Source organism: Geospiza fortis, unplaced genomic scaffold (assembly GCF_000277835.1).
Source record: "Geospiza fortis unplaced genomic scaffold, GeoFor_1.0 scaffold896, whole genome shotgun sequence".
In the NCBI taxonomy this organism is placed as follows: domain Eukaryota; kingdom Metazoa; phylum Chordata; class Aves; order Passeriformes; family Thraupidae; genus Geospiza; species Geospiza fortis.
In genome coordinates, this window is record NW_005054556.1 from 112,970 (window position 1) to 139,230 (window position 26,261).

Here is a 26,261-nt window from a genome sequence, read left to right on the forward strand (position 1 = left end):
TCACAAGAGGCAGTGTGACACAAGTTATCTATCAGAGGTGTAAGAAAGAGATTAAACAGCAAACTGGCACAGCCACCAGCTATAAATTATCAGCACCAACTCTGCTATTTATACCTGGAAGCCCTGGTACAGAAGACGAGACTGTTTTCTTCTATGACATCCAGGGCTATCTCAAAAAAACTAAAACATGAACTGCTAAACAGGGACAAGGGAGAGCCACACCTAGGAGCTGCAAAGAGAAGCAACTATAGATTAAGAATGAACTTCTCTGCTAACAGAAGTGTGATAGATCCAAGTGCTGTGCAACGCTGGCACCAACCTCCTCTGCAGAGCAGGCCCATGGAAAGCACTAAGGGGAAACAGGGAATTTTGACCAGAGTTAGGCCAAGCAGTGTCCAACACACTGACATTTTCCAGACAAAAGCCACAGAGAGTCATAAAAAGCTCTCATTTCTCACTGCATAAAAGACCTGCTGTTCTGACTGCACAGTTCAATCCTCGGCCTGAAGCAGCCATGGTCTGACTGATCTGCATTCATTTTATTCCTTAGGAGAATGTCCAGGAAGCTTTGTTTTGACATCCAGCAGCAATATCTGCATAAGGGACACTGAACAGAAGACAAGTGTGTAGCTGCTACCTGTATTAACTGCCAAGAGCTGCCTTCCCACTCCTACAGGAAAAAAATAACACTACTGATCGTCTTGGCATTATCTGATGATACTTTCAGGCTACTTGAGAAGTTAATCATTGCAATCACTAACATGAACTAATGGGAGAATTAAAAACAATTATTTGTTATTTGGGTTAAATATACTTTGGCAAGTACCAAAATAATATTCTGATCTGCTTTCAGGTAAGGAATCCTTGATCCAAAATGAAAGAAACGCTATGTAACTTGGTAAATTGAGTAATTTCCTATTCTTTTCTCTGTCCAGAGTATAAACTGACAGGAATAAACTGACAAGAATAAACTGGTTCCAAGCTAAAGTTCTCCTGTTTTTCTAGTCTGCTCAGCTCACCTGAACATTCCTATGCACTTCTGAACTTCTACCTACAACCTGTCCAAGTTCCACAGAACTGATCCATCTTTGCACATGTTCTTACTCACTTAAATGCTCTGGTGTGCACACACCCCCAGAAATAATGTCTTAAATACTCTATGTCAATATTTGATTCTCTGGGCTCATTTACTCCATCTAAACAGTAGAGTTGAAACGCTTATGACTTCCAAGACCACAAAACTATTTTCCTCAACTATTTTATGAGGTAATAACTTCAGGAATTTTTGGGGCTATTGTTTAGGAGGTCCATAACTTTTCTGCACCAAGTGAAGTGAAAAGAACAACTGGACACTAAGGAGCAGCCTATACGTCCAAACATGCCTGCAGCTCATTCCTGTGCACAACTGGGTTCAACCTGCTGGCTCCTGCCAGCATCCAGCTGCAATACAGAAACTGCATTACCTCTGCATGCAGCAGTTCAGAGATAAGGGGAACTGAAATTTGAATTCTTGTGTAAGTTTTCAGCCATACTGCCTCTACACTTACATTTTTATGAGGACATGTCTTCCTTTGTTTAAATAATGTAATGTCAAGCTTTTGGTTAATTTGGCAGCCCTTGTACAAAACCATTGTCTGGAACCCACTAAGCCCACTGCACCAATCAGTATTTGTCTTTTTTACAGCATTAATACTCCTAATTGATGACGCCAAATGATGCATGGTTTGATTACACAATGCCAATTGACTGTGAAGTAGGTATGTAACTAGACATTGTTAAACATCCCTTCTCTTCACCATTCCCAGCCTAACAGGAGACTCCCAAAAGCAGACAAGTTTGGGCACCTTTGGCACTGTGCCAGTCTTTTTACCATTGCATCCCATGTTTGCTGTACATAAACAGGAGACTAGCACAAAGCAACTCAAGCTGCTCTTTAGATCCCAGTGTAAGTGAAACAGCTGCAAAACCCCCAATTTAATAGCTCTGCACAATGCAACATCACCAAATTAAACAAATGAGTACTTAAAATTCACATCAATTTAATTCTGCAAGTAATTTATCGAGACAGCACTTTATTCATGTCCCCACTTGACATGTTCACAGCTATTTTAAATACAAACAAGCTCAGAGAAAACACATGGTAGTATTGTTTGCTTTGACGTTGTTAAGCAACGGGAAGTTTATCAGGTTTCTACCACCAATTAATTGTTCATTCTAACTTAGCAGCACGCAAGATCAATGGGTCAAATCCTCAAATAGTTTAAAGCCTGGCATGTCAGGCTTTGTTGCCTCTACCAAAGACAGCTCTGGTAACTCCCATAGGGAAAACAAAACCAAACAAAACAAGAAAACCCTACAGTGTGAAGAGATTCCCCTCTGCATTTGTATTCCGGGTTTTTCAGTGGAGAACAAACATGGTTCCGCAGACCAATCTGAGCTCCTGCACTGCAGGAATCCATTGGCAGGCGCAAAGGGAAGCATCAGGAGCCCATGTGAATGGCCCATGCTGTGCTCTGCCAACACCAGGGCAGAGCACACACAGGAGAAATCCCTTCCCAGCCCCCATCTCTATATATAACACACCAGGGGAGCTCAGGGCAGCGAAGCAGGAACCAGGCCTTGTTTGCTTCCACAGGAACCCACTGCACCAACTCACCAGTAAACACAGAGCAGTCCACAGAGCTCATCCTCACATTTTCTCTTGGCTTTCATAAAAGACTACAAGAATTCATAGGATATCTTGAATTAGAAGGGACCCAAAAGGATCAGGGAGCTATCCAAAGCCTTGAAACATCCTGAGTGAGCTCAGTGCTCAGCATGCAGAAGGACAGCCAAGCTACCGGCCAGGTGCAGTGCCTCGGTGATGTGAATTCATTGATCCATGGTTCAAGTGTAAAATTAAAAATAATTCTTCTTCCTCCTTGAGGTATTTGTTTAGAGGGTAATAATGTGAGATATCAACCATCTCTCACCGAAGATTTTAAGTTCAATCCTTCACCTACTGCAAAATACATGTGTAAATGAAATATGCTCATCTTTTTAAAATCCCATCTTCTATCCCCCAAGCTCCACTATTATTTTCATCACTACTGCACTACCTCAGGAACTTTAATCTCCAATTTCCCCCAGCAAAGAGAATTCCAAACTACAGTCTGACAGTTTGCTTAATGGGCTGGATACCATATAGATTACACTCCTATTTCAAGATACATTTTTAACTGCCCACTTGTATCTCAATTTAACATATCTGCAGTTAAGGGTCATGTGTCAATATCTCTGCTTATAGATCAAATTAGACAGTTCAAAAGGTTTAAAATGGGATGCAGAAGTGATTCCAGACTGAACAAAATTGTCTATTGATCAATAATAATGAAATTGGACTCCTTTATCTCTTTTCTAATGATTCCCAAAATATGAAATAAAAATCTGAATTGTATCAGATAAAAATAAAATAGGTATTCTGACAGCAATTAACCACCAGGAACGTAATGTAAAAGTGTCCATGTAGTATCTGGCTTTTTGTGAACTTCAGCACATCAGAGGGCTCCAAAGGATGATCACAGGATGGCCACATTTGACATCCAGTGCACTGGGCAAGTCTAACTTCAGCCTTGGCAGCCCAAAAGCTCCCTGACAGTTCCCGGTATAAATGTTTTATCAGCTAGATCTGTTTTTGGAAGTTATACTCCATGGGCTTTACAAACCCTTCTGATAGCCCATTAAGGTTGACAGGCACCATCCTTTCTCCAAACAGGAGATGAAGAGTGAAGGGAGGCAGCAAGGGAGGGATCTAAGAGATGAGAAGAATAATATCAAAAGCAAATACTTCAAATCTGGACTCAACTGAAGACAACTCAAGTAACAAAAGTACTGGATTGGATTTTGCATGTCACCCAAGGATTCAGACCAGGTTGAAACATGAAGAACTTCCACAGTGAAAAAGCATTCCTAGAGCTGCCAACCAGAAGTGTCCTAAAGAGCAAGTGAACCTTTAATCAGCAAAGCTGTGTCTAACTCACGTTCTCTCCCTGTTAAAATTCTTTGGCTCTTCAGATGACTCCAGAGATTAGCACATCAGTGAGCAGCCAGTGGGGGGAACACGCTGAGAAGCATTCTCATTAAGGCCACAAGACTTGCTAAGGCAGCTTAGTGCAGAAAAGCACATCACGAATATACACATAAAAATAAAAAAAAAATCCTACAAACTCCAACCCACCCCTAAGCTGCAAGGATTTTTGTTATTCACTTATTTTCTAATAATCATAGGATCTCACCAATCCAGTTGCTAGCTGTTGAACAGTTGCTAGCACTGAATGCATGTGGCAGCAGTAGGATAAAAAAGCCTCAGAAATGGAAATTTAATTTATTCAAATTTAAAAAGGAAATTTTCTGGTAGACAACCTGTAAAAAAGGAAAAGCCTACAAAGCCACATCAATCATACAGCTACCGTTAAAATAGTGGCAGTGTTCCATAACTGGATATCAGAATCACACAGTTAAATACTTACATTGAAAAATTAAAAGTATTTACATTCCTTTCAATATCAATATTGAATAATGTATTACTCCTCTGCTCTGCTTAATTAAGTTTGTTTTATATTTAGCTGGTGCTTCTTTATGACCTATAAACATAACCTGTCCAAGGGGAAGGGAGGGAAGGTAATCACTAGCTTGGAATGAAGGACAGCCTTGGCAGAAATATTATGCAGCTCCTTGAGGCTAAGTAAAATTTCTTCTTTAATATCCAGAAGAATATTAATCCAAAACTACAGCAGCGAGTTTAAAAGGGGTCAAGACCTCATTCTGTCTGGACAGAAGAGAATGTTCCTCCTCAGAAGTGTCTTCAGTTCCTCAATGGTACATCAGAACCACAGTGCTCCCCATTCACCTTCCTCTGTGAGCACTTCACCAAGGTTTTGAATCACAGTGTGGGCAAAAGACATCCAAGTGTCTTGAGCAAGTTCCTCAATTGTCTCTTTTGGTCTTCGTTTTTGGGTTGCAATTTCGGGTTTGTTTTTTTTCCTTCCAGCAAAGGAGAACCCCTTTCTCCCCCTTGCCAAGAGAAAAGCTTGTTCAGCACATTTCATTGCACTTTGAAATTGTCCAAACTTTTCAAAACTCTTCACATCTTGACTTGTTCAGAAAAAGATTCTATTTCACATAATTATCCCCAAATAAGCTTTTCTGTCTGAACCATGTCAAAATTTAGAAAGTTAGCAAGGTACTTGTCCAGAGATATTAATTTACAAGTATAAACCACACAATTATTTTATCCAAACTCACAAGTCATTCTTAGAAATTATACTATTACCCAGTGATTTTGTGTCATTCTAAGACAAATAACTGAGACAAAGGTTGCTTCTTGGACAGTCAAAAGCTTCATAAACAATCTGCATACTGTCAAGTGTAAAAGCACATGAAGTCATTTACCAGGTGGCACTGAAGCCTTTCTTACATTAATGCTTTTAAACCAATTTCAGCAGCAATAATGTTTTTGCTTTGGGCAAAAGACAAGGCACATTTCCTGGTTTTGCCAGAAAGGTAAGAGCAGTTAGGAAACACTTATTTCAAACAGCCTAATATTAATGGCCTAGCAAGTTCTTTAAGAAGAGTTTAAGCACAGAACTAACAACTGAAGAACACTCTCCACAGATTTGTACAAGTGTGCAGTAACTAATGATAGCTCACAGGCACACTTCAGTGTGGAAAGAAAAGCAGCCTGAATATTTCATGTGGAAATGACCGTAAGCTACACGAGAGAGACTTTTCCATGTAAAATGATCATTTCTGCTTTTCAGTCAGGGAGCCTTTTCAGAGACCCTTGTTATCTTTTCCATGTACTTCTTACTGACCATTTGAAAAGCCTGACTGGATTTGAAGGCACAGTCATCTTTTCAAAGAGTTTCTTGTGAAGAGATGATATACATAAACATATGCCAGGTAATTATAGCAGAAAAACACCCCTTCCATGACAGTCTGCCTCCTAGAATGAATGGGCTCCTGTGAGCAATTCTGTGCAGCACAAGGCCATCTTCCATCTCTTGAAGGTTGATTCCACAGTGTCACAGCAAAGTAGCAAAAGGGAAGAGAAACAGCTATTATGGCTTCACAGCTTCCCAACAAGTAAGTGAAAAAAAACCACACTCTCTTTCCAGCCTCGCCTCCTCTATTTGCTCTTTTCTTCTGCTGCATGTTCACAAGCCACCTCTGTCCCATGCAGACTGCAGAAATGTAGGAAGAGGGGTGAAAAAAGCCCTGAGGGCCAGTACTCACAAGAAACAAATATTCCTTATGAATGGAATTCTAAACGAACAGCTTCCAAAATTTCAAGGCTCAAGAGCTGAATTTCCTTAGCAAACAAGCCTGCTGTGAAAAGTGCATATTGTATGGCTCTATGCAGATATTCACTATATGTATTTCAATGTATTGATTAGTAGTGCTGTATGAACATTTTAATAATATGGTAAATGTAGTCTTGTAGTTAAAAGGTAACTTTTGTAGTTAAAATAAGAACTATGTAAGTGGGATATTTTTTAAGAGAGGAATGAGGCACTCGCACCAGATACCAGCAACAGGGCACCTAAATCTTTCAGAGAAAGTTTATTGCCCTCTTATCAGAAGAAACGAACTTCTTCCCACCTTGAAGGCGCTGTTAGGATTCAGAAGAAGAAGTTGACACAGACCACACAGAATCCTGTGTTTGAGTAGAATTTATGCATCATGTATGAGGTGTGTGAATATGCAACACGCTGTTGTTTTCAAGAGTTAATCCTTTGTTAATGGGTGTCCTTTTTCGGGCTCATGCTCAATCTGTAACTCTTTGTCTCTACTGTCTCATATTGTCATAATTCAAATTGTCCAAATTATTATTACTCTAACTGTATTACTATTTTTATAACCATTTTATTACTATTAAACTTTTAAATTTTTAAAAACAAGTGATTGGCGTTTTTCACACCTGCAGAAGCCTATACAGTAGCCCACCTCAGTCCGGTAAGAAGAAGGTCTGTGTGGTTAATGCGTCACCTATAAATATCCCATGGGAAGAGCTGTGAAGGAGAAGGCCTGTGCAGAGCAGCTAAGCAGCTTATCAGACAGAGATAATCCCTCTGAGGAGCACGCACAGGCACTGGGAAAGGTGAAGAGGCAGTACAAGACCTGTCTTTGCCAGGGAACACGAGGCACACGCAGCAGTAGCTGTGAGCACTGGAGCCATCAGACAGCCATGAGCAGGAGTTCAGTCTGGCTGTCTCTGCAGGACACTCCTCTCACCACCAGCAGCTGCAGCCCCTCCACATCCCCCGGCACACCGCATCCAGCATCCCAGGCACATGCACAGCTCCTTGCTCCAACAAGGATTTTGCAGCTGTTAGGCTGTACATTATTCCCCAGCACTCAAGAAAAATTCAGTCAGAAATGATATCCCTTCAAGAACACTGGAGAGGTTTTATGGTCCTAGGATCCAACAGTCATTTTAAATACACTATGCCTAACCTGAACCAAATGAGAGTAAAAAGCTGAAGAGCCTTTCACCTTTTATTACCCTTCCCACCTGTAAAAAAATACTTCATATTTCCAGCCTCAATTTCTCCAGGCTTTTCCACAGAGTTTTTAATCATGATCAAAGCATTTCATCCTAGGCTTTAAGATGTCAAATATTGCTCTCAGCTATTTTCAGTCAACTACCAGCATAAAAATTATTCTGCTTAAATGATGTTTTATTGTGGCATATGAAAATAAAGACCAATACATAACACAGGTTACACACTATTTGACACCAGTAGAAATTACTTTCTGGAGATAAAAATACATTTAAACCAGGTGGGTTTCAAACACCTTAGAGGAAAGCAGAAACTACATTTCCCTTCTGCCTGTCACTCAGACTCAGCTAATCCCAAACAAGATGTTGCGACCTCAGCCCTTACAAATTTTTGATGCATTTTACATAACAGTGTTTAGAAGTGAAGCTTGCAGGGACTGTCTTGTTTGTGCCATATCAGCAGCAAGGGCAAATATTGCTCATTGCGTCACTGGAGAAGGCCCTTCACATGATTATACCTGAAGCTGCAGAAGCTGCAAGAGGCAGGCAGAGCACATCTTGCTTGGTATTCCATTAAACACTACATAACTGTTTCAAACCTCTCAGACTACTTCCCAGAGCTACCTGCAAACAATTTCCCCCTCTCTACATCCCAGAGAGGCAAAAACTGAGATAGGAGTTTAAGAGGAAAATATTGAATTAAGTCAGTAACCAGTTTGCAGCTTGCACAGCTCACACTACAATAGGTAGAAAGGACAACCGCCTTTTTTAAAATCCATGGACAGAAATCTCATTTCACATGGGTTTTCAATTAAGAGCCACATTCTGCTATGACATTTAATACTATTGTAGAAAATAGTAGCTGTTCAGTTCTACCTCTAATAAATTGCACGTAAGCTTTCCTTGCCTCTGGATTTCTATGGCAAACAAAAGTAGCACCCATCATGTTGAAACTACCCCAATAGTTGATCCTTGTGCTATAGACAGACAGAGACACATAAAATGTCACATTTCAGATTAGCCAAGCCGCCAATGGGTGGCCAATCCATGGCATGCACTGATCACCTGTGCTACCAGCACCCAGGGGTTTGGGTAGAACCAGGCAATCACTGAGCCAAGCAGGATGATCCCTGTTCTGAGTTAGAAATGGATTTGGAACGATCATTTAGCAGACAATGTAAACACGAGCAGACTTAGGGTACGTCCAGTGCCATGGATTATTCACAGGCTACAAGTCACACAATTGTCATGTTGAATCAGGATATAAAGCTTCCTAAGAGACACAGTTTCACCACCTTTCAACTTGATTTTTAACATTATGCAATATCCGATTTCCCTAACAGTAAAAGTACTACCACTGGAGTGAGAGGTAAAACAACAGTGTGTATCTTTTTGTTCAAGTAACCCTTCTTCCCAAGCCAGTACCAACCATCCCAATTGACACAGAAGATGTCTCTCTTACGGGTAGTCTAGAGATGAGAATAAATTAGCCCCGGTTCTTCACTTCAAAATTACAATTCCTCACTGGAGTGCTCTGCACAGATCATTAATCAAATAGCCTGGTAGCACATACTTCAAAAATCTAAACCCCAGTACAGTTCAAGAAGTAGCAAGTGTATAGTAATTTGTGGTTGGATATAAACCAGATTTTTGTGCAGAACTGTCACTTGGGAAAATTATTTTAAGTTGGATTAATACATAAAATAAATCAGATCTTTGATTTCAAATCTACACACAAGACCTCAAAAATAAAAACATAAACCCAAACCAAAATACTGATCTTCCACCTAAGAGAGCAGCATTTACACAAAAAAAAGCAGACATCTGAGATTTAATCAAAGAATATCCCTGATAAAAAGGGATTACCCTGACAAAAAGCTCTCTCCAAGGAAAAGCCAACTAACTTATAAATATGTGTATTGAAGTGGATACAAGATCCAAGCAAAACCTTCCCAGCAACTACTGGATCATGGAAGCAGACTGCAGCTGCTCCTTTAAAGCTGCCACAGGTGATGTATCAATCATGGGACTTTTGGCCAAGACCACTTGCACTCCTGTTCTCACACACTGCACAAAGACAACCCCAGCAGCCAGACAAACCTCTGAAAACTCTCCCCACAGCCCTTGCTAGAATCAGCACAAAGCCTTGGGACAGTTAAAGTTCCTCCATCAGGCTTCTCACTGCCTGGCTGAGTGGCAGCATTGCTGCACAGACATCAAATGTTTGACATGCTCTGCAATTTTCCTATCAGCTCCAGTGCTCATGGGATAAAGCCCTGACACTACTTCCAGGGTCACTTGCTGGGTAGCATCTCTCCACATCAGAAAACACATAGGTAATTTTCACAGCTGCATCCAAGCCTTTCCAGAGGGATGGAAATTGCCATTTTACAGACTGTCACCTGTCAGAATTACAGTGCAGGTCTCACCCTCATGTTCTGACCAATTTAACTCTCCTTGGATTCAGCCAAGCTGGTCAAGGGATCACCCTGAGAATCCCATGCTCGATTTAACACAGGCTGCAGCATTACAAACACCTACACAGAATTACTGACACCATTTCAGTCATTTGCTCATTTTTTCAAAGACAAAAGACAACTCAATTCATCCCTCTATACTGTAAATTTCTATCACTTTCCCAGGGGCAATTCTTTGGCTCCTGATTTAGCTCCTGTTTTTCAAGGGGAGTCACAGCAGAAGTATACAAGAGTGAAAAACATAATATGCTATTTTGGAAAAAAGAAATGCAAAGTTGAAGGAAACTCTTGGTCTTTTGTTGCAATTTCTTTGGCAGAGGGTGCAAGAGGCACCTGCCATTCCGATAGCACAGCCTCCCCATTGGTCCTTGACAGTGCAGTTGTACCAATCCAACAGTTTCCCAAGCTATTCTTTAAAGTTAATGCTGCTGAGATGGCGAATCAGAAAAACACAGTTCAGAGGAGGAATTTGGTCTCATTCTGATCACACAAGGGTACAAAACAAAGGTTGGTCATGACACTGGTGACAAACGCAGCAGAGATCTGTCACCCCAGGACACAACTACTACCCTATCTTTGGCTCTGACAGACACAGGGGATTAGGCTGAGGCTTAAAATATAAAGATCAGATAAAGGAGAGTTCATTGTGGATTCTTCTCAGATCCCCACCTTGTCGTGCTCCCAAAGCTTCACAGGGTTTTGCTATGGATGATCATGAGGGCATTCAAAGCAGTTCTTACCAAGCTGTGCACTCTGCAGCTTTTTAACTACCACCTCTGCAGCAGAAGAAGATGTAACTACAGCTTCTGAATTATTTGTCATTTTCAATCTGCTATCACCAAACTGTTACCATGACGTGTCATTTCTGAAAACACTGAAAACTTTCATTTTTGACCTCTTTAGCAGTAAGGGTAGGAAAACCGGTGACATTCAGGTAATGACAACAAATGCACACCCAACAAAAAAAAAAAAAAATTTAACTTTTTTTTTTGTTCAACCTACAAATGCTGGCAAAGGGCTGCAAATTCTTCAATAAGTTATTTCATCCTACTCAAAATAAAAGATAAAAAATGCAAGCTGATGAAAGCAGGCAATATAAGCACAGCTAATTATTGAGGCCTTTACACAGTTAACTATAAAGCTAAACTTTCCCACTGTCTTTAAAAATTGCTTTTCCCCTTTTATAAGCAACCTTTGCCAATTTCCAAGTCAATTAAAGGAAGAACATTACAAGCACTCAAACCAACTCAGAGAACTTGATGACAGGTTTGACAACATTGCTCACTCCTGCGCAGCCGCTCATTTTTATATTAGGCAATAAAGCTTAGTCATTAAGGAAAACTTCAGGCACATTTGCGATGCTTGTCACTCAACAATCCCCCACAGAATATCAATGTATTTAATGAGAAGCAGGCTGCAGCAGTGGCAGAGCATTTTATTGAGCTGTTCTATGAAAAGTCCTACGAAAATATGGAGAATCTTCCCACACTCATAAGGTAAATGTATCCTTGTAAACAGGCAATTAGAAGTTCACCGTACTGCAAAGTCTTACTCTGCTTGATATCTCGATGCAAGACCAAGCTACACCTCATAGTTTACTACTGAATATTCTCTTAGCAGCAAACCCTTTTTCTTCAGCTCTTATGCTAGAGGGACAGGATAATAGGATGCCAGGATAATATTTTCATTTCTTGATAAGGCAAAACTACTAACAAAAACCAGGTTAAAAAGCCATCACACTTTCCCCATAAGATAATCAGGTTTTTTGACCTTCCAGTTTCTCAGGCTTTAAAATAAACATGAATTCTCCTCTCTTGGTACCCATGAAACTCTCTGCGCCGTGCCAACGCTTCTTTTTCTCCTCTTCTCTACCTGGCAGGGAGTCCATGCTCAGACAAGGAGCCTCTGTTACATCAAGAGACCCCAGCTGATGTCCCACATACTATTTTAACATTATCATAGATAGGTTATAACTGAAATCCAGGAAGCTGAACTAAAACTGAAGCAGAATGGATTTCTGGTAGGAGGGGGTAAATGTTAGCATGAAAGTGAGTGACCTTCAAGAATTGCTTAAACACTTAAAATACTTTGGTTAAAATATATGCCACAATTGAATACATCCAAATCTAAACACATTCAATTCAAAACAGTATGCATTTTAAAAGAGGATTTTCTAACTTTTTAACTAACTACAAGAACTTTTTTTACACTGAGTATTCGCATACCACAGAAAAGAAAAACAAGCAAAAGGGACAACATAAAAGACACAGAGTTTAAAATAGATTACCTTGTAATGAGGTCAGGGAGACCCCATCTCAGAGACGGGATGTAGCAATTGCAAAAGAGAAACAGACAAAATCCACCAAAACAAAACAAACCCAACAAACCTACACACGCCACTCAGATGTCTACTTTATAAACCTTCTCAAGTATCAGACTGAGAACAACAGTTCTCAAAGCAGGAGCTCTTGAACAGCTCAGCAAAATTGGTGGGGAAAGTGCACATGAGAAGGGTACACGAATGGCACAGACATGGACATCATCCATATCCTCTACTATATCACCTGAAGCTGCTGAGGATACCGGTACCACACTAAACATGATCAGGTTATGGCAGTGGAACAAAATTATTGCCCACTCAGTGTTGCAAAATAAAGCACATGAGCTTAAACATCCTCTACAGAGGCTTTCAGACCAAGTCTACCTGCACAGCAAAGAATAAATCCATTTTTAAAGAACATGGAAGGGCAGGGAATCCTTCAAGAACATAAACATCATATGCAAACTCCTGTCTTCTGTGCATCTGAGCATGCGAGTCCGGAAGCAGATTTGGCCTGTGAGTACCCAAAACTCACAGTGATAATTTGATACAGCTACATATCACAGTATCATCGAAAAATTGTGGCTCATATTAGTAGTAACATTGCCAAAGGAGCTGATAATCTCTGCTTAGTAAGACAATTATTTGAGTTTTGACCTCTTATTTTGGAGCCACTACAGGTAATTCAGGTAAGTGTTGTATATGTCATTCTGACACTGAATTTACATAACATAATTTAGAGGAAATTGAAAAAATGCTTTTCCAATCACCTTTGAGATGATTCATTAACTCTGTGCTATGAAATACAGATGCAGGCAGGTGAATTTGAGGTATTTGAGATGTGTCACGTTACTAAGATTTGAGAGGAATGCCACTGCAGCATTAGGTATATGGTTCTGTTTTCATTCCCATAATCTCATTTTTTATCTAGAACTTGCATGGTCTGATGAACATTAAAGAGATGTCAGGAATATCCATCTAGTTCCACTGATGTTTGCTGTTTAAGTCTGACAATGTAAGTATTAACTTGGTATGACTGCAGAATTCTGTTATTTACTGACTGAGGCAGTGCTAATTCTGAGTTAGCACAGATGTGTTTCACACCTCCACTGTGGATTTCAATACTGCAAACAAGCTGTTAGCTTTTTTTTTCCCCCTTCTGTAAAACTAACTTCTGTAACATGTCCTACAAGGGAAAACTGCTCTCCTTGTGGAGATCTTTCCTTCTTCCCTGAGGATGACTGAAGTCAGACACAGCGCAGGGAGAAACTCAACCAAACACTTCACTAAAAATAATGGGAGTTTTTTTTTGTTGTTCTGTTGTAGCATCAGTTTTTCATTATTGAGATTCAATAAAATCAACATCAAGGGACATGCTTGCCCTTTAAAAAATTAAATCAGTCAATCAACCAAAATATTTACAAGAGCAAGGAACTTAATACTCCTTTAATTTGAATACATATCTTCCATATTTATCAAAACACTTCTCAAACTTGAAAAAAAAATTTATGCCAAACAGGCAAAGCATGTGCCTTTTATGTGGAACTTTTCTGCTTACTATTAATAAAAAATTTTAATTCAAAACCTACTTTATGTAATTTTCAATGAAAATGTCTATTCTCTGCATAGGAAAGAAAACCTGACAGATGCAAACCCAGATGCTGATCTCATGAGTACTCATACCTGTTGGCATAGCTCAGCATGTTACTTGTCACATTTATGTTATTGCTCAATACCCAAGCACCGCTGGTTTATGTAAAATCACCTCATTTTCAAGGTCAGATTGCAGAGACTTGATATCATTAGAATGAATTTTTTTGTTGAAAAAAGCCCAAAGCACAATCCCCATGTTCAAGACTTCAAACCTGGGCCAGGCAGCATCTGAGTGCTCTTACACAGCCCCTCCCACCAGCACAGCCACTGGTACCTGCCACAGTTCCCTCACAAAACTACAAACACAAAGCACAGCTCAGGGTACTGGGAGCTCATGCATTTTCCCTGCTCAGGAAGCTTCTGCTGCTTCTGTCCACTATCACAGCTCTATGGAACACGAGCTGCCTGTAGGCTGCAGTTTGACAAACATGAAGAAAAAGGACCTCTACGATTTAAAAATAAAATTTAAAAAAAAGGTCATGCAAAGCAATTGGGGAAAACCCTCAAAACTCCATTGAGCTGGTTAAGCATTTTTCCACACTATCTTATTGACTGAACCAGTCAACAACAATTAGTAACATTTTCAAAGTGTTTCAGTTTATTTAGTGTGTGAATCAATAGAACTTTAAACAATGAACTAGGCTGCTCCTAGTGCACTTGTACAATTTTCTGTTTCTTTAGCCATTTTGTTGACTAGATGAGCATCTGTGGTTGCAGGGACAAGTCAACACTCAACAGAAACTATTCCTAATTTAGCTTTGTTTCATGGAGCTATTTTCACAGCAGTTTCCACTCGACCTTGCACAGAGGCGACAGAAACAGCACGCTATAGAAAGCTCCTGTGTCAAGAACTGCACAACATCCCTGTGATGGAAAGAAATGGGTTTGGACTTAGGTCTCAATATGCACTATCTGAGAAACTCCCAAAAATCCTGCAGCTACCCACATCTTTGCATATCAGTTACTGCTTGGGTACAGCAAGTCCTCTGAAACAGCACTCCAAGGAATTGTTCCAGACAGGGATCAAAGCCTCCAGCAAGGCTCCAATGTTTAGGAAAAACAAAGAAAATGAAGCAACTGGGAATGAATAAAAATGAAGATTACCAACTAGCTTTGAAATTGGTAAAAGAGGTGACAGGACACCTAGTGATGAATGGCAAAGTTCAAGTGAAATTACTAAATGAGTTCCTTCATTACCAGCCTCAGAGCCAGCCAAATCAATCTGTAAATAAGCACTGGAATTCACCAGGCAAGACCCTCCCATAAAGACACGAGTGATACTAAAGATGCTCAGACAACCTCTCCTTGTGTTTTTTTTCTGGTCAATTCCAATTCCCCACTCCAAACATCCACATATAAATATGTAAATTAGCTTGTAGGATGCATAAGAAGAATGGCCATAACAATGGCAAGTCTGTCATACAGGAGGAAGCTAAGGGAAGATGGCTGTTACACAAAATAATCAGAATAAGACTGTCCTTGATAAATACACTGATGAAAGATGAAGCCTTCTCTGAAGGACAGCCCAGGCACAGACAACAAACACTGTCCATGACTAAATCTGGGCTGTAAATCAGAAAAGTCTTTGAAGTAAAAGAGGGCAACACAATTCTGTCTTCAATAAAGCAATAATAACCAACCCATTCACCTCCCCAGTTAATTTTCTTGATTACTGAATCATATTTATTCTGTTAAAGGACTCAACTTTACCTCAAATGCACTTGAATTTCATTTCCCAATTTTCACTGAAGGTCAGCTCCAGGTGCTAAATGCTCAGATGTTCTCTTACCCTGCAGAAGTCCGACAGCCGATAAAGGTGATTTGGAAGTGGAAAGGTTCAGTTTCACTAGACCTGGTTTTCTTGTTTCATGTAACAAAGACCAGACCACTGACAGCCAAAATATGACTCTGAACTTGACTTTCCTTTAAATTTTGGTAGAGGAGCAATCCTTATCCCTGAAATTACCTAAGCAAGAAGTGAGATGGCAACAGAGTAATCAACCCCATTTCAAGGTGATGGAGGTGAATCAATACTATTTAAAGGACAAAACCACCCATTTTTTTCCAAATATTTTGCACTTTCAGGATCTAAATGTTGGGATGTAACAGCTGTGAAATTTACACAGCTACAAGAACACACTATGACCAAACAATAACTATTTTGAAAAATGCATTAAATTCCATTACTTTGAAACTTTAAAAAATCTGCACCTATTAGAGGTTTGAAATATACATAATCTGTGAGTCCTTGTCCTCTTCTTTTGAGTTTCCTCAAAGCATCTCTGAGATACTGAGTGTCCCACCATGAGCTGTGTCACCGATCTGGTCCCCAAAACATCTGTGACGCCAAACACAGCTCCGAGCAGAGGGGATGGACCACACATAAGCAACTTCTGTTCTGGGAAAATTCATCTCATTACATGTTTTGATTAACATGGCAATAAAAGCAATTTATTACTTCATTTAGAGAGACAAATCATGTTTAACACAAATAAATAAAAACTCCAAATAAATAAAGACACCAATTCCTGCCCTCATTACAAGTTAAGTGACTCTAAGTTAATAGATCATTTAGCATTAATCACTTTCCCACAGCAAACAAGCTGGCTGGGCACACACAGGCTCTGCCAGATCTTCTGCATCTCACATGTGCACATGCACACACACAGAGCACTGAACCAGGAGCCTCTTCTTCCTCTTCCTTCCCCCCAGACATGCAATGGCCATGAAAGACCATGGAGTGCTACAGGTATAAAAGAGATGTCACTGGGCTTTGGGAGTTCTTCCATCCAGCACCAGTACACACCTCCCTATAAATCTTACACTTCTCCCACGTTAACAGACGAGCAGGAGGCTCTGACTTAAAGAGGGAGAACCTCAAAAGGTTTTCCACCTGCAGAAGTTTACTGAGTATTAATGATGAAAATCATCAAAGTACCATGAAAAGGTACAAAAACGTGACAGAAAACCTGTTTTTTCCTGTCCCCCAGTTGCAGCAGTGATACTAAAAATTCCTGAAAAAGAAGGGGTTTTATGCCATGACCAGCAAGGCATTTAGTCCCATGAGCACTTCTTAGTGCAATCCTAATCACAAATTCCTAGCTGTCCATGCTGTGCAATGCAAGGAGTAGGAAGCTACCGTATACCCAAGGGGGATTTATTTTAGAAGCAGCAGACTCAGTATAAAAAGCATCAAGACAAGCTTTGCAATTTTGTAACTACACCATTTAATAAATAATGGGAAAAAAGTAGTTTTGGAAGGTTTCTGCACTGATCTTTACTTGCATCTTGGAGACACAATGTTAGTGACATCTTTCTCTAAAAGAAAGGCGTAAAGCAGGTCTCCAAGTGTGTTTTACTACCAAAAGTTCAGCAGCACCTGGAGCTGCCCTGAGGGAAGGCAAAGGTCATCTGCCCTACAGCACAAAATGCTCCCTGCAAGGCAGCACCACAGCAGCAGCAGTCTGTCCAGGTTATTACAGCATATTATAACTGCTTATACATCTTCACTTTCTGCAGGATATGAGTTACATCACCCAAAAGAATAAGGTTTCAAGAGAAATCTCTGAATTTGGCAAGTACTTATTCTAATGAGCAGTAGCCCATTAAAACCATTCTTGCAGAAGTCTCCCAAACCTAAATCACACCTAAGCAGTAGGTTGAGAACTGCTATGCAATACAAATAACCTGAAGGCCTCTCTTGACTCACTAAATCATGAACCTATCTCTCCAAGAGGTTATAATTTAAAAGAAAGCTAAGCCTTGGCAAATCCCATCAGTTTGTCAAATATGGATTTTATGTAGGAACCCCATCTGTTTGTGCAGCTACATGAATATGCAACGTGACTGTTGCTGCAACACTTGCATCCACATTGCGGAAAACTTACAAGTAAGCAGTTCCCAACTACACTTAAATCAGGAACAAAGTTCTGAAAACACAGGCAGTAAATTGCTGCCCACAAATATCAGCTTCAAGGCTGATATTTTTGGGCAGCAAATGGCAGAGTCAAAACTGCTGCACAGTAAAAAACCAACTCCCTAGAGCACGTGTAGGATAATGGGAAAGACTGTCCCCAAAACAGGCCAAAATGACTGATTTGGCTGTAACTGAGCAAGACAAAGCCCACAACCAGCTGTGAACATATACAAGCACACTCTACATTCAAGTTGAAAGTGACTGCCAAACTTAAATTAATTCTGGCTTTATGGATGCCAGACAGCTCTCTGGGAAAGCATCACCAGGATTTTAACTTTATACATTTAGCAGTGATAAATTCTTTGTTACTGGTAAAAAAATTTTAAAAGCCTCTCACCACAAGATAAAATGCTTCACCCTCCACCAGCAAATATCCACAGCATCACATTTCTAATTATTAAAATCTACTTTGATACTTTTAGGAGGTTTGGGTTGGCTTTTTTTTTAATTAAGCCTGCATTAAACACTCAAATTTTGCTGTGAAATACTTTGAAAGTATTGACAAAAGGTCAGGAATGCACGTAACAGAAGCTCCCTCAAGCTACCAGGTAGGCAAAGTTCCTTTCTGCCAAATACAACCCATTTAAACCAATAACTGCACAAACATCTCTGTAATAGTTTGCTCAGCACATTATTATCATTTTCTAGACTGAAAAACCTAATTAGAAAAAACAAATATATGCTGTAGCACCATTTACACTTCTCAATCCCCACTAAAGAAGCCCCAGATCAGAAAAGAAGCTCCATCAGGGATAAGACACCCATGCAAATTTGCAAAAGTTGCCACTCCCAGGCTTTTCTGACAGCTCCTGCTTTTGTCCAGTGGCATCTAAAAGGACAGATTCAAGAGGAATTAGGTAAACCCTCAGTACAGCAGAATTCACCCAGCAGCTTCTGATCAGATGCCACAGAAATTATCAGGGCTGCAAAGCTGAGTTCTCTGATCCAAACAACTCCAATGAATTTCAGAACAAGCTGACAACAATCTAGAAAACAACACTGGGTAACAGCACAACTGTGTGCCTGGAAGCAAACACCAAGCCCATGTCACACAAACTCTCCACCCTCTCTGATACCACACACAGGACATTTCTTATAATACAAGGATTAAAGGGATGAGGAGTTTGCACAAACATGCACTGCAAGATGTACACACGCTCAATACATCCAAGGAATAAACAGACAGATTGGACTCCTGTGCCTCTCCACAACAGAGCAGATGTTTCTTCAATTTCAAAGCACAATTATTTTTAATAAGGAATTAAATAGAGGAATTGCCACCGTTAAGTTAGGGTTTTACTCTCTAGTAACCTTTTTCCAAGCACAGAGGCAGTTACGTTTCTCCCATCATCTCCCAAACCCCCACAATACCCTCACGAAGCATTTGACAAATGTGCAATATATGTGCATGAAGGAGGAAGCTGGACATATCAAACACCCTGGCCTACATTTTTTAGAAGGTCAAATGAAGGACAGACACACAAAAAGCACTATTTTGGCAGTAAAGACATTTGCAAATCAAAATATTTCACTGACTTTTATTCCAGACTCTGAGATCAGACATTCCTTAATTCCTTGAAAAAAAAAATAGATTCAAACCAGACTGTGAAATCAATAGAAGTGTGAATAAACATAGCAGAGATGGCTTCACATACCCCAGTCACAACCTGAGACGGTGCATTCATGTTCAGCATTTGGATCAATACATGCCTACATATGGCAGGATTTTCACATTTCAGTTTCACTGTTTAGTGAGGGCTTGAAATTGGATTTCTGGGAGGTTGGTCTGTGCCTGATTCTCAGTCCTTCCAGGAACAAGTGTATTTCTACTTGGCTGTCAATGAGGTCAGATCCAAGTCACAAACATCTGAGCTGGCCTGTAGTTTCCCCCAAAACAATGTTTTTCTATGTACGTGCAAACAAACAGAACCAATCTACAATAAATGCAAAGTATTGACCACTGTGTTAGTTTCCTGATTTTTGTATTTGACCCAAACCTTTCATTCAGAAGTACCATGTGAACATAGCAAAACATTCTCTCTCAGACCAGGAGGAACAGCACACATCCCTATTCCAGTATCAGGATGTGGAAGCTCACAAAGGTATTCTGTTTGTATTCTCCCCTGCATCTTAAGTTCTCCCTTCTCTCCCAACAGCAGCAATTCCCCAAGTGGAGCTGTCCAAGCGTGCAGTGAAGTCTCCACTTTGCAGGAAGAGAACACACAGTACAAGAGCATGAATCAGTGCCATAATGTGTACCTTCTGACAGAAGATGGCTGGAGACCAGCAGCCAAAGAAGTCCCTAATAATCCCCTTTCATATGCATTTCCCTCTCTTCCCCTAAGGAGCTTGCTGAAACTGAGCTGACAGATGATGCAAACACCTTTTTACTCTCCATGCCTTTCTAAGAGAAACTCTGGTCACAATGGAGAGAGTAAATGACTCTTGCAAAAACTCCAGAAGTGACATTATTGAAATCAACACAGCATTTGTTATGAATAATTTAACTATGAACTGCCAGGACATTTCATTTCAAATCTAGCTTAACTGTAAGAATCAATTACTACCAACCAACACACAATCACAGAGTTTCAAAGTCCTTATTCTCAGTGCTATTTGAAAGCTTTTCAGATCTTCACGAACACCAAAACAGAGTAAATGCTAACAACAAAACAGAATTAAAAGCTCCAAACCTTCACAAAAATAGAGCACCTAACCAAAAGGTTTTTTTTATAATGCTCTTCTCTCCCTGTTAGCCTGAGCTGTCTGAATAGAGTCAATTTCAACAGAACCAGTAGCCTGCTAAATTACAGTAATTTGCAATTAAACAAATACTTGCAGATAAACATTCAAATGACTGTGTTGTGTTACAACTGATGTCAAACTGAAAAGAATGCCATGACTAAACTGAACACAAACATTGACCACAAATGTTAAAAAGAGTGACTACATGTTAGCAGGTGAGCCTTCTCACATATTAGAGAAAAACAGTTTTAAACCACTCTTAATGACAAGTAATTAACCAGAGAAACAAGACTACAGCAAGACATGGAAGAAAACCACTAAAATCCCAAGGTTAAATCTTGTCCTCACAAAAACAGAATCCGCCTCACTGACAACCAAACGCCCTGAAGGACAGTCCTGTCTGTGTGGGAGTCATGTCACATGAGCGTAAGAACAGAATTTAGCTTTAAAAATACATGTGTTGTAATAAACTGGCACAGGTAAATGTGTGCTTCAGAGATTAACATCTTGAGCTAGATTAGAAAGAATTATTTTCTCCTCCTAGGGAGCACTGGAAGTCTTAATAGAGCTTGCCTTCCTGTGTAACATCTGGCATGGATTGACACAAGCTACCTGACTAAAGGAAACGTTAGTCTAGTGACACATCAAAAACGTTTATCCCCGTGTCACAAAAAGCTGGGCTGAACAACACTACCTTATGTACGCTTCCCATTTCATTCATGCCCCTAATGTACTCTAAATCACTTGAGGGATCATGAGGTGCCCTACTTGGAGAGCTTTAGAGGCCGAAGCACTCTTCCCACACCCCAATTACTCGACGCCGCACAGAACGCTGTTCCCAGGGGCGGGGTTTGCAGCCTCCACACCCATCGGAGCTGGCTGCAGGTGAGCGCTGCTCCAGCCCCTCTGGCCGCGCCGTGCACCTGCAGGCACGAGCTCCCAGGAAAGAACAGTAGAAATACTGAAAAACATTTGGGAAATTTCCCACTAAGAAGGAAGATAAATATCCAGCAACACACCTCCAAGGCTTGAAGCTAAAGGAATGTCTGCTCCCTGAAAGCTCAGGAGAGCTTTTCAGGGAGCCGCAATAAGCTCCAGCTGACTCTCACGTTACTCCTTGTAGCACATATGCTCATAAACAAAGCACTGGTAGTCCTGCTGCAGCAGCCCAAGAGCTGGCAGAGGTGTGCCCAGCTTCTGACACCAGCTCCCCAGAAAAGAGCAGGGACTGGGACATCCCCCTCCTCCTCCCACAGACACCACCACATTGCACCCAAGGCACTGGAAACCATCAGTAGGAGTTACTGACAATACATACACCCAGTGAAAATCTATCAATCTATCTATACCTTTTCAAGTATGAGCAGAAAAGCAACCTCTTACCTATTCTTTTTTCGGAAGACAGAAAATGAGAGCTAAACCTACTAAGAAAATGAGTCTGTTTTTGTGAAATCAATTTGGATCAAAGCTAGATGACTCTCAAAAGAGAAGGAAAAAGACATACAGATAACGGCAAAACAAAACAGATAATCTGCTCATTTTTTGGTATTTGGAAGAGAAGAGGGAAAAGTAAAGTCATTTCACAGTGGTTCACTTTTATCTGCATGACTTTCTACACATGAAAAACAACACAGACAAGCCCAAGCCCTTACTGAAGGGTAAGGAAATCCCAAAGACTTCATCAAACGAAACCATACAGAGCCCAGAACCAGCCAACACATATTCTCCACTTTATTCTTGGTTTCCTGTGTGCCTGTTCATCGCTGAAGTTAATTTTAGAAGAATAATGCCACAGAATGTGCCACAGTCGAGAGGGCCACAAAACACAGAGCATCACCATACAGTATGAGAAGGCTTCGCCCCATAGAGAGTAACACCACACCTCATTAAAAGGCTTCACCCCATAGAGAGTAACACCACACCCCATCAGAAGGCTTCAGGGCTGCTCATACACAGCAACATCACATCACCTCAGAAGGCTGCAAGGATCTGCCCCTCTTGTTCCACAGCCCAGCCTTTTATGCCCTCATGTTGATGCAGGGCACCTGTGTGCCCTCTGCTCCCCTGGGCAATTGGTCAGTGCCCCTGGGCACTCCATGGCTCGTTACCCTCAGTGCTGCTCACCTGCCTGGCACAGCTGCAGCTCATTGGGGATGAGGCTCCAGCCCCACTCCCAATTACCACAAGCTGTGCACCTACAGGGTAACACACCTTTCTATGCTTTCCTTTTTTCCAATCAGCAGCATAATCATCTTGTGCAAGAACATAACCTACTGATACAAAACCAGCTGTGAATATTCAAGCAGTTTAGACTTAGAAAACACTAAGATCAAAACTCTGAAGAGACCTTAGGAAGACTTTAAAAACAGAATATATGTAATTATAACAAGTAAAAGGATTTTTGCTATACTGAAATTGATTCAAACTGCAAATGTTTATTACTTCTACTACTAAAATCAGAAAAACATGGAATTGGAATTCTGTAAGGAACTGACCATCAACCTGAAACCACCACGGTTCCCTGTGCTAGAACAGGGGGGCACAGCTTCTTTGTCCCCTCCAAATTCCAGCCAAGGCCCATGCCTCTGCACAAAGGCAATTTGCCTGAAATTTCCCTGTAACTACACAAGGAAACTGACGGGAACACACCTTTGCTGGCATTAGCTGGGGACCAGATCAGATTTAGAAAGACTGCCAAAGTAAGAATTTGGAAAAATCTCCAATAACATTTATGGCTGAGATGAAGAGGGGAAGATAACTACTGCTCTGACTGGGCTGAAGCCACTTAAATAAATTCTAATTTCAAAACTACTTTAAGGAAGTTTCATTTAGTCTTGAAAGTCTTGACTCCTCCATAGCATACACTGAAACTGCTCTCGTCCAGCGTGGGAAGCAAAAAGGCCCCAATACAACATTTTGTTTAAAAGATTTGAAGGGAAGCAAGTCTCAGACAAGGAACACATTTCCAAGCCAAGAGGACACATTTCCCCTTAATTCAGCTCCCAGATGAAGCTGCCCCAATGATTTACACTGGAATGGGTATTTCAGTAGGTGTGACACACAGAAGTGAACTGCTACCTCCTCATGCAGCAGTTCAGATGGAGTAGAACAAAACTTAGATCTAAAAGCAGCACTTTATTATTAAACTCCATCCCCAATAGCAACCAGGAGAAAGAATCACAGTTTGAGGCTTTTTCAGGTTTAGTTTTTTTGCACCACAAGTGCCGTTCAAGTGCACCTTTCTACCATTAAAAAATTGCCTCAGAAGATTCTAAAGATTTCTCCAAGAAGCTTGCTCTTCAGAAACTACTTAGTAGATTTCCAAGTGCTAAAACCCAAAACAACCTCCACAAAAACCAGCCCAGCAAGTAAAAAACTGCAATTATTTTTGGGATGTCTGAAAACAGAGATGGAAAGGCACTCCCTGCATTCATGGACAGGCACCGTGCCTGTTCTGATTCCCAAAGATACTCCACAGCTCAGCTCTGAAGTGTAACCCTTTCCCTTACACGTTGAACCCACAGAAAAATCTGTATCAAACTGGCCTCAATCCTTTTTCTGAGCTAAATTCTCCCAAATGTGCCTCCATTCCTTAACAGAGCACATCAAGGACCAGCCTGCTCCTTCATGAACAAAGTACAAAAATTACAGCTTGAAATACAGTGCAATGCAAATGCTGAGTAATTATAAACACACTTTTTCCTCATTTAGCCTAGCATTCCAGGATTTACCCCATCACACACACAACCCATGACATATTGGTAACCTGGTTACTGGCACCTATTCCCCACCTGTTACCAGTAACCAGATGATGACCTTGTTATGGCTTCTCACATTGAAAATTACTCAGATCTATGAAATCATACCAAGTGCGCTGTTTCATTTTAAGCATCAACATTCAACAGATCACATTTTTGTGCTAAATAATAATAAAAAAAATCTGTTTAAAGCAAACTTGTGAAAATATTTATCTCAAGTATTATAAATTGCTTAACCTACCTTCAAATCTGTAACTGTACAAAAAAATTAAATTAAAGTAACCTTTCAAACATAAAGGAAAAGTAATTTTGCAGTAAGAGTGAAAAGAGTTAAACTCAGAGAAAAGTAAATTTTCACACAACTTTCACCAACCACAAGTAACAACCATTGAAAGATCATTATCAGAGAGAAGCATGTTATCAGAACTTGCCATATGGTCCTAAACAATGTCTTATGTTAAACACTGAGGCCACCTCGGACCTGCAGTGATTCCGGTGGGCCAGAAGCAGAACAGCCACAAGCACCTTCTGGCTCTGGCACTGTTTACTTATTCACTGCTGTGTTCCTCGCAAATTCCCATAAAACCAAAGAAAACGATAAGGGCGAGTGATCCCTAATCCCCGAGTCCCGGACACAGGCACTCCAGCTGGGAATTAACGAGCAATTGACACAGCACCGCTAAGACTCCCTTTCCACAACAACAGCCCACACCGTGTGTATATTTACCTACAATGTATCATAACAACCCGGCCGCTGCTGCTGACAAGCTGCTGGAAACGCACATCAGAGGCAAGGCAGAAACAAGCTGTGCAGCAGCCTTGGAACAGTAACACTCCTCACCACTTCATCACGGGGACTTTCTCCACAAAAGTTAGCTCAAAACCCACGTTTTTTTCTTCCTCATCGTAATTTGCTTCTCACAAAAAAGTTTAATCTGAGGTAAAAATACATTTTTCCTCATTCACTCATAGTCGGATAGGCCCTAATGTTCATGTTTAAATGCAATGGGAACACAGAAGTCAGTGAAGCTGTAAATGTTTAAAATAAAATCTGTAATGGAAACTTATTATTGACTATCCTCCCAGAAAAAAAAAAACTTGCAAAATGCTTCTGACTCAAATTATTTATATTAAAAACTGAAGAGACTACATTATGTTAGATTTTAGTTTTTGAACATCTATTCTTGATTTACAGCAACCTCTGACTCCCATGCAGTCAATCCATGAAACATTTAACACGGGAAAAAAAATCAGACATCAAGGGAAAAAATTCAAACCCAGGAAATAATAATTAAAATTGTATTAAAAAATCTGTTAAGATATTCAGCTATTTTTATCATTTCCTAATGCTTAGCACATGAACACAAGAAACAGGGAGGAGGCACCACAAACACCAGATTAAAATATACCCACCCCTAGCTGAAAGCTTTTTGGTGTTGATAATTTTGGCAGCGTACTCTTGTCCTGTGGTGATTTTCATACACCTCCTCACGACGGAGAACGCCCCTCTGGAAACCAAAACCGGGCAAAGTGTCAGTCCAACTGAAACACTCCACTGCCATTACCAGCTAACGGGCAGCACGGAGGGGTGTGATGTCGGCAGAATAAGAAAAAAAAAAAAAGGGATTTTCTGGTTTTCTGTCAGGGACGGTCAGCATTGATTTTATTCAGCTGAACAGTGAACTCCGCGGGGTAGAAGCCGTGTGACCAATCCCGCTAGCTGGGGCGGAGGGCGGGCGGGTTTTCACTGTGTCCACGCCGGCGCGCCGCGGGGGGACACAGGGCGGCGGTG

The 26,261-nt window shown here is 40.6% G+C and overlaps 1 protein-coding gene across 6 annotated transcripts in view; it reads right to left on the reverse strand.

The window, feature by feature from the left end:
• The window catches only part of CAMK2D (calcium/calmodulin dependent protein kinase II delta), a 119,706-nt gene extending 93,735 nt beyond the window's left edge, over positions 1-25,971 (reverse strand). For all 6 annotated transcript variants that reach the window (XM_031064093.1, XM_031064090.1, XM_031064095.1 and 3 more), the window contains exon 1: positions 25,883-25,971. In XM_031064093.1, coding sequence (XP_030919953.1) covers positions 25,883-25,949 — 67 coding nt within the window. In that variant the 5' untranslated portion in view covers positions 25,950-25,971. The remainder of the gene's footprint in view (positions 1-25,882) is intronic.
• Positions 25,972-26,261: the final 290 nt, after the last annotated feature.